At 43.2% G+C, this 8,569-nt stretch overlaps 1 protein-coding gene across 5 annotated transcripts in view; it reads right to left on the reverse strand.

Annotated features, from left to right (window-relative positions):
• The window catches only part of ECT2 (epithelial cell transforming 2), a 30,734-nt gene extending 22,401 nt beyond the window's left edge, over nucleotides 1–8,333 (reverse strand). The window contains exons 1-5 of one of the 5 annotated variants that reach the window (XM_063408396.1): nucleotides 7,144–8,333; nucleotides 5,518–5,723; nucleotides 1,670–1,827; nucleotides 595–677; nucleotides 401–493 (exon numbers count right to left, since the gene is read on the reverse strand). In XM_063408396.1, the coding sequence (XP_063264466.1) occupies nucleotides 401–493; nucleotides 595–677; nucleotides 1,670–1,799 (306 nt within the window). In that variant the 5' untranslated portion in view covers nucleotides 1,800–1,827; nucleotides 5,518–5,723; nucleotides 7,144–8,333. Of the gene's footprint in view, nucleotides 1–400; nucleotides 494–594; nucleotides 678–1,669; nucleotides 1,828–4,202; nucleotides 4,341–5,517; nucleotides 5,724–7,143 lie in introns of those variants that run through there. The other 4 variants (XM_063408392.1, XM_063408391.1, XM_063408394.1 and 1 more) reach the window with 4 other exon arrangements.
• Nucleotides 8,334–8,569: the final 236 nt, after the last annotated feature.

An 8,569-nucleotide genomic window follows, 5' to 3' on the forward strand; every position in this document is an offset into this window, starting at 1 on the left:
TCCATTCCAATTTCAAACATTAGTTCCAAACTTTATCACTTATGTCTTTCACATCAAGAAACAGAAAAGCATTGCAGCTTTCAAGTGAAAGAAGTCCATTGACAATTACAAAGTCAGTTCATAGCACAGACTTATGTGTGACTGAACAGAAGCATGCAGCTGGACAGCCCCATGGATGTTTTGATGCCCCTGTTAGAAAACACCACTAGGTAAGAGCTGCAAGTATTACTCCACATTTTTAAAAAGTGCTAATTTTGATGAGCTGTGACACCATCAGAACCATTAGCATATATTATGACCATTATGCCCAATTAACACAAATTAAGGAGTGTGCACATTCCAGACCCAGTGAAGTGTAACATGCTGCATGCAATTACGTGAGCTGAATTGCATGACATACCATATGAATAATACTTTTTATTAGTTTTTCTTCTGATTTATCAGGACTACTTTCCTTTATCTTTATAACAGGTACTTCCATTATCTTAATGGTCTGTGGAAGAGGAGAACTTTAGTACAGGAGCAAATTGGTTACTAGAAGTCTGAAGGCATAACATGTCCTTCCAGTGACTGTTTTATCTCAGGCCCACGTACCTCCAAGGCTTTCAGAAGCTCCTCACGTTTCCCTGCTTCCTGAACCAAAACCACTCTTGTTTCTATTTGAGGCATTTCTTCTGCTTAGAGAGAAGCAAGGATAATATTTGTATTTTAGCAGAAAAATCCATGTTATGTCTAAATCAAGCAATAATGCATAGAAGCACACAGGCAGACAGTAGCCTTTCAAGACTCCTTATCGGGAACAATCCTGAAAATAAATGTTACTTCAAGAAGAGTGTCCTCTAATTAAGGCATACCCAATTTACTTAAAGCCCAAATTTTCTAGTATCAGGTGAAACAAGAATCTGCAATTCATGACCAGTCAAAGCAAGAATGTAAATCAAGGACTGGGGAGGAGGAAAGACAAGCAAATGAAAACCACCCAAAAATATTCTTCTAGCAGAATTAGGTACCAAGATTTGCTGGAAAATAGACAGCTGGTGTCATTTCTGGTTTCTGTGTTTCTGACTGACAAGGTTCATTGCTTTCTTGGTAACTGAGCAGTTACCAGGAATATCACAACTGAAATTAGATGTCTTGTTCTTTTTTTCCATGTATTAATAAGCCTTCAAAATATTAGGAGGAAGAAAAAGTGTTGCCTCCACGTCACTTGCATCAACAGACCACCAACAGATTTTGGCTACTACCTTGGAGGAAAACATTGGAGGTTGTCTTTTAATTTCAAGATTTGTTCTTGAATTAATTTTGGGCTCAAGACTATTAATCTCTCCACCTCTCTACCTTATACCTGTTGTTCTGTCCACCTGTACACAACAGAGCAGCTGCAGTTTCCAAACACTGGTGTCAAAATGTCACCTGGAGTGATTTGTTCCACAGAAGAGGCACCAAATGGAACTGACAGCTTTCTGTACAAAAGCCAGAAAATTCATTCAATTTGGGCTGTAACCCCAAATCTTCTTAATGAAAGGATTCCAGATCAACACCCTTTTCCCTACTGTACATACAATTTTAGAGGTCAAAGTACTTTTAGTTTTACAGAACTACTAAATCCCAACAAAGCAATCAGTCATTGCAAAAACAGAGGAACCTTAAAATAAACTTCTCCCATTACCTTCAACATCCAGAACAGTTGCACGGAATACATTCTCTTTGGAGGTTTCTATAATTTTTGAGTCAAGAACAGAAGAATCAGCCAAGAGGCTCCTCCCAGTTTCGGACACCAGAGCACTGCTGTCAGCCATGATTACGCCTTGTTTCTTTCTTCAACAGCTGCAAGGTGAAGGAGCCAAACTCAGTTACAGGTGCACGAAGCTCATTCAGAAGAGCCCTACGACCAAGGCTGTCAGAAGTGACTTCAGAAAACAAAACATTCAGGCTCTGACTGAACTCCCACTCACACTGATAGAGCAGCTCAGAAAGAGCATCAAGAGTAGCACAACTGATAGAAAGGACTGACAACAAAGCTGTTAACAGAAATGGTTCTGTAATTCATCTGCAAGAGAGCTGCAGAGAGAATTTCAGCTCTGAGCACAGGCAAGCACAAACTCAAGTGCTCCTTTAAAAAATCTTAACCACAAAGCACCAAACTAAAAGCACTTGTTCTTCAGTGAAAAAATGTTATAAGCTACAGTTAAGACTAAAATTAGCATTGTTGATTTGAAACATTAGCAGAAGAATTATGGTAAGCATAACATCTCGCTAAAATCTGATTTTTCAGAACTGGCCATAGATACTGTAGTTAGAAATGAGTACCCAGAGAGCAGAACCAGGACTATTTACTCTTAGAAAAATTAAAGAAGCTTGAGAGTCTCTGCAAAGTTGTTATGCATATGTATGTCTAGCTGCATGGTCTGGTCTAGTGTCCTGCACTAACTGTAACAGAGTAGAGGGACCCTTTCATCATCAGACAGAGGCCTTCTCTTTTCTCAAACAGAATGACAATCTCTTCCCTGCCCATCATACTTGTCACCTACTGGAAAAGCAGAATCCTTAACCCTCTCATTTTCTGGGAGCTTCCTACCCAAATCCTGCACCACAAAGATTGTCCTAAGACCCCTGCCCAACACGCAGCCCGTTTTCTCTCCCACACGAGGCAAGCAGGGTGCAGCTCCTGTGACTCATCACACACCCAGATTGCAATGTTTGCATGGTGATATCAGAAGTTACCTAGAGCAGCAGCTGCAGCTGAACTGCCGTCAATAATAACCCTTTGTAGCACTTAACTGAAATTGTTCTCGTGACTGTAAATGCCCTTTTAAAAACCAGCTACTCAAATACTGCACTAGAGCATTGTCTGGAAGAGGACTCTTGAGGTAGCAAAACTCCTAGAGAACAGCACATATTGTTTCTCAAATTGTGTAATCACCATCCTGTTACACAGCAAAGTCAGAAGACAAAAAGCAATGGGCACTTTGGCATATCAGCAATACAGAAATTATCTTTATCTTCCAGAGATCACATCTGGGACTCGTGGAAAGGATTCAATAATATACAAGTTCCTAATACAGTGATGAGCAATAATCAACACTACAAATCTATCACTATTCTAGACATATTCAGCTACCAGACTTGCCACTTTTGTTTCAATTCCCAGGTCACACACAGCATTGCATTTCCCAGACCTAAGTCCCAGTCACCCACCTAGTTTTTCTCAGTGCAGTTTAAGACATAGCAAGAGAAGAGAGTAACCTCAGTCATAAGGAGTCTTTGGGAAATCACATGGCCAGAGTGTTACAGTGTCAGCACCAGGAACAGTTACCAATTTTTTTGGCAGTGGTGGAGGGAATTATAATCTTGGCAGACTCAAACCATATTGTTAATAATGATTACCACAAGGACAGGTAAATTCTGAAGAAAACAAGCCCTCCAGTTAAAGGCACAACTAAATTTAAATCCTAGAGATTATTTCCTAGCAGTCTGAGACATCCGTATGATTACTATTATACCAAATAAAATGTACATGAACTTATAAAGAACTTCATGGCATATTTGAAGAAGCCCAGACATTAACCTGGGCATTGATTTTCTTTACGGATTTTCCACTTTATTTATTTTTGAGGTTCCATCCTGAGTGTACTTAAAAATATTCCTTGTTTTAATTATCCTATAATATTAACAATTTTTGTCACTAAACTTACGGACTGAAAGTGCAAGGATACAGAGGAGAACAAACAGCACACACAGACACGAACACAACAGTTTTCCTCACTTAAAGAGCAAAAGTCAGAACACCACCACTAGAGGCTTCAGGCAGAGCTAAATCCCCCACAGCATCACACTCAGAAATGACCTCCCAATCATTTGTGGAAAGCCTGAAGGACACAAAACACCCACAAACCAAAATATGTTTGTTAAAGCAAGGAAAGGACAGTAAACACCTCCCACGTTTCCCATTTCCCTCTCGAGGAAGGTTCCCGAGCCCTCTGCAGGGAGGTGGCCGAGGGCAGGGCAGGACGAGGGACCGCCACAGCCTCTCCCCTCACGGGCCGGCAGGTGCCGGCGGGCCCGGGGCCCCGCCCTGCCAAGGAGCACGGCCGGCGGCCTGAGGAGCCCCGGAGCAGCGCTGGGGCCCGGAGGCCCCACAGGTGCCCGACACCGGCCCCGCTCCGAGCCGCCCGCACCCCCCAGCCCCGGTGTCCCCTCACCGCCGGTGCCACCCGCCGCCATCCGCCATCAGCGGCCGCCGCCAATTCAAAAAGCGAGCCGCCGCACTCACGCCGCCACCCATTGGCTGCCGGCCCCACCGCCCTGCTGTAAGCCGCCCCCTCATTCGCCACGGCTGCGAGATGCCCCGCCCACTTGCCCTTCCTTTTTGACCAGCCCTGCGCCCCTGTCCCACTCGGATTGGTCTTTGAACCTGCCACTCAGACGGAACGAGCTCCCATTGGCTGTGAGAGGTTTCCTGGACAGACGCACAGCGCTTGTTGCGGTACAGAGCGCAGGTTACTGAGTGGGCGGGAGGGAAGGGCTCTGCGTTGATTGGCTGTTTAGAGGGGCACGCTTTCGCTGATTGGCTGCCGCGGGGTTTGAACGCTCCCAACGGCCACGCCGAGAGACCCGGATGGAGTGGGCGGGGCGGGAGCGCTGCTGCCCTCATCGCCCTCATCGCCCTCATCGCCCTCATCGCCCTCATCGCCCGCATCGCCCGCCGCACCAACCCAGGGCACCAGGAGAAAGTCGCTGTGGTCACCGCAAAAAACATTAATGCTGCCAAAAAATAAAAAGATATTGGTGTGCATCTCTTATATTGAGTTTCAGAATAATCAGTTCGTAGGAAACAGAAGCTGCCAGGAAAATACATCTGGTCAAGAGAAAATCAACCAGCTGATCCAGGGCATCAGCTCCGAAACTAATTAATTATGCCAAAAGCTGATCCAGGGCATCAGCCCCGAAACTAATTAATTATGCCAAATGCTTAAGCCGTCCTTTTATTTTTAATTTTCCATAATACGAAAGCTTACTGGTACAGAAAGGAATTCTGTTATAAGGGCTCAGCATCCTGGAACCTGATTTAGCACAATGTTTCACTGAAACTCCCAGCATGAAAACAATGAGAGATATATTTTCTATTTCTAGAAAGTTGTACTATCTGCCACACTGAGTTATTAAATCTTCCAAAATTTTTAATACAATATTTTTTTTTCAGTTCAGGCTTTTTGATGACTGATCTAGCAGCTGTAAGCCCATAGACTTTTTATGAGTTGGAAGAAAAAATAGGAAAAAGTGTAAGAAAATGATTACAGGTGTTCTTCATGTGGATATAGATTTGCTGATGAAATACACAGAAATTAGGACTATTTTCCTGAGGAAAAGATTTCAGAGTAACAGCCTGGAAAACAAGGAGGTCATTTCCATGTTGACACTTGTGTCAAATTATTACACAATTACACAAGCCCTATAATTAGTTTGTTTCACATTGACTAATTTCAATAGTAACTTACAGTCAAAACACACCCTTACCTGATATCCTTTTGTCATCTTTAAGTACCTGCGTGGGCCATCATTTTGCAGTTCCAGGCCAGGCCAACTTTCACTGGCTTTTCCACTGGCCTCTCCTTTCTCTACACTCTTAAAAAAGTCCTTTTCAGCCAGGTTTCCCCCACACCTGGAACCAGGGGCCAGGTTTCTTCTAGGTTTGCAACATTAGGAGTCAACATTACTTGTTTCTGGAAAAGATATTGGTGATTACATATTAATTTTCATTTAATGTCAAGATCTTAAAAAAAATGTATAAAATGTTGTGCCTGCAAAGACAGGAAAACCATATTTATTTGGACAGGGGATTAAGAGGTGATAAGATGCATCAATTCTCAGTTAAAGGATTAAAAAATAATATAATCAATACGCAAATGTTCAGCACAGAAATGGAAGGTACCTCTGCATTTGGGAGTGACTTGCATTAGACATTTTTTTAATATACTTGAAAATCCAAAATTACAAAGTAATAAAGCAGTTTGGTTATTCTGGTGAACCTGGAGTCCCAGGAACAGAATGTAGATAAATTTTAGGTATTAATCACTTAAAAAAACGTGTTGTTGAGTTTCTTTAAACCAAATAGCATTTATCCTTACTAAAGATTAGTACGGGACTGATGACAAAATAATTACTATTCTCCATATGTCTGACATTTAAACATCAAAGCCCTTTTCTTATAAAACGCTCTGAAATAGAAACACCCATTATTTTGCCTTCTGTAAAATGTTAACATGCAGCTGAAACCTGCCCTTCCTTCCAGTTACCTAGGCATCAGTAACACAGGAGTATAACATTTATTTTGTAGCTAAACAGTTTCTTCAAGCAGTGACACCCACGAGGAGAAAGTTTCAGGAGATGAAGTCATTAAGTGAATCCTGACAGGACGCCCACGTGAGAGCAGGGATCTCACACCTCAGAAAAGCTGATGGAACCCAGGAGGCCCGAGGAGACCTCGGTGAGCTGGGCTGTCTGGAAAGTTTGGATCCACCACCTCTTTCTTGGCTTCAGGGTGTGAGTTTACATAGGCAAACTGCCCCTAGATGCCTTGCAAGCACCCTGGGGTTTCATTTATCTCTTTTATTTTTTTTTTAAACAAAGGGATCTTTCTCAAATCACAGTGGTACATTGTTGGTTTGCTGCCTTTTTTTTTTTTTTCCAATCAACTGACTTCTTTTTAAGCACCTGGAAAACAACAGATTCCTCAAAGAGCCATTGATTCCGTTTAGCCAGAGCAGCAGTTTTCAGAATGTGAGGAAGGGGAGAGATTAAGCACCAGACGTATGTGGGGGGTCAGCGGGAGCATGAGAAACCTCAGATAAATTCCATCCAAGCTTTTATATCTCTACTTTGAGGAGATAAGTACCTGAGAGAGGAGTGGGGCTCAGTTTTGCCAGAGATTTGGGAGCAATGAGTTTTGTTGGAGGAGATGGGAACCAATTATTACACTTAGGATGCTGGGTATGGGGTTTAGGGGCAGGAGCTCAGGAAAGTAAAGGAATGGGGATATGCAAAGCAAGGGAGGCAGGGGAGTGGGGCACAAGATGAAAGAGAAGGTGTGAGCACAAAATAATACAGAAAGGCACAACTTTGTTTAGATAAAAATCTGGAGACCCTGTGCTGCTTTCTTGGCAAAGTTTCTACCTTCTGTAGTCTACCCAAATGGACTGTGAAAACCACAGAAAATCCATCTGCTGTTGTTAAGGTTAAAGATGCTTGAGGATCTGACTTCCTCCACTCATTCCAGAAACTTTCTTCTGCAACCTTTAGAATCAGTGAGGTGGTACTTCAGTTCCAGGAAAGCTGGACTAAAAGCTGACCTTTTACTTCTTAGAAACATATTTTTCTTATATTACATTTTCATGTCAATTTTTAAAGGAAACTTGTGCTTTCCAGGACTGTATTTATATTTCTGTGTGACTTTTTAGTATTACGAATTCATTTTTAATTATTGTCATTGTTAAGTTTGGTGCTTTTTTTTTTTTTTTTTCTGCACTGGATTCATAATGTACGTGAATCTGGCTATTTAAATATTTTAATTTGCTGACGATGGGACTGTGACTAAGTAGTGACTTGTGTAAAGGCTGAACTCTTTAGTGTTTGGGATGAAAAAAAATCTATTTAATTTTTTTTTCTTGTCTTAGGTACAAGAAATATTCCTGTGTTAACCCAAAATTTGTTACTGACCCATGGTAAAAGAATGAAAACCCCAACAAACTCCCAGTCCAAAACAAAATTACAAAATAAACATACCTTAAACAAATAATCTTTCTGGAATAATTTTGTGATGGTTTCTTCAGGTAAAATAAGGGTGTCCCTAAGTTCCTGGAAACACCTTGAATGTGAGATCCTCTCAAACTGACTAGAACTGATCCGTGTTACAGCCTTCATCTCACCTCCTCTGCCTCTGGGCTCAGTGGAGAAGAGCAAACCCTACCTGAACATTGATGTTCCCATTCTCTGCTGGCAAAGAGCTGCCACCACGCACATCTGCTGCTGCTACAACCCCTAAATATGAAAATTAAGGCCACATCTGACAGGGCTTAGAGCAACTTGCTCTAGTGGAAGGTGTCCCTGTCCATGGCAGGGAGTGTGGAATAAGACGGTCTTTAAGGTCCCTTGCAACCCAAACCATTCTGCGATTCCGTGAAACCGGTGGGGTTTGCTTGGGGGTCAGGCTGGCTGCTGCCAGGCCAGCCCCCACAGAACCACTGAGCCCGAGGTGGGCAAAGGGGTTGGCTGTGGGTACAGGGGTCAGGTGTAGGCACGGGGTGTGAGCAGTGGGTGCGGGGAGTCAAGAGTGGGTATGGGGTGTGAGCAGTGGGTGCGGGGAGTCAAGAGTGGGTATGGGGTGTCAGCAGTGGATAGGGGGTGTCAGCAGTGGGTGCGGAGTGTCAGCAGTGGGTGCGGGGTGTCAGCAGTGGGTGCGGGGTGCCAGGAGGCAGCATTGCAGATGTGGATGCCTTTGTTAACCCAGCTCGCGATGGCGGAGCTTTGTCACCCCACGCCTCGTGTGTCTGCACAGCCCCTTCCCCCGGGC

The sequence above is a fragment of the Prinia subflava genome, chromosome 11 (genome assembly GCF_021018805.1).
Source record: "Prinia subflava isolate CZ2003 ecotype Zambia chromosome 11, Cam_Psub_1.2, whole genome shotgun sequence".
NCBI lineage: Eukaryota > Metazoa > Chordata > Aves > Passeriformes > Cisticolidae > Prinia > Prinia subflava.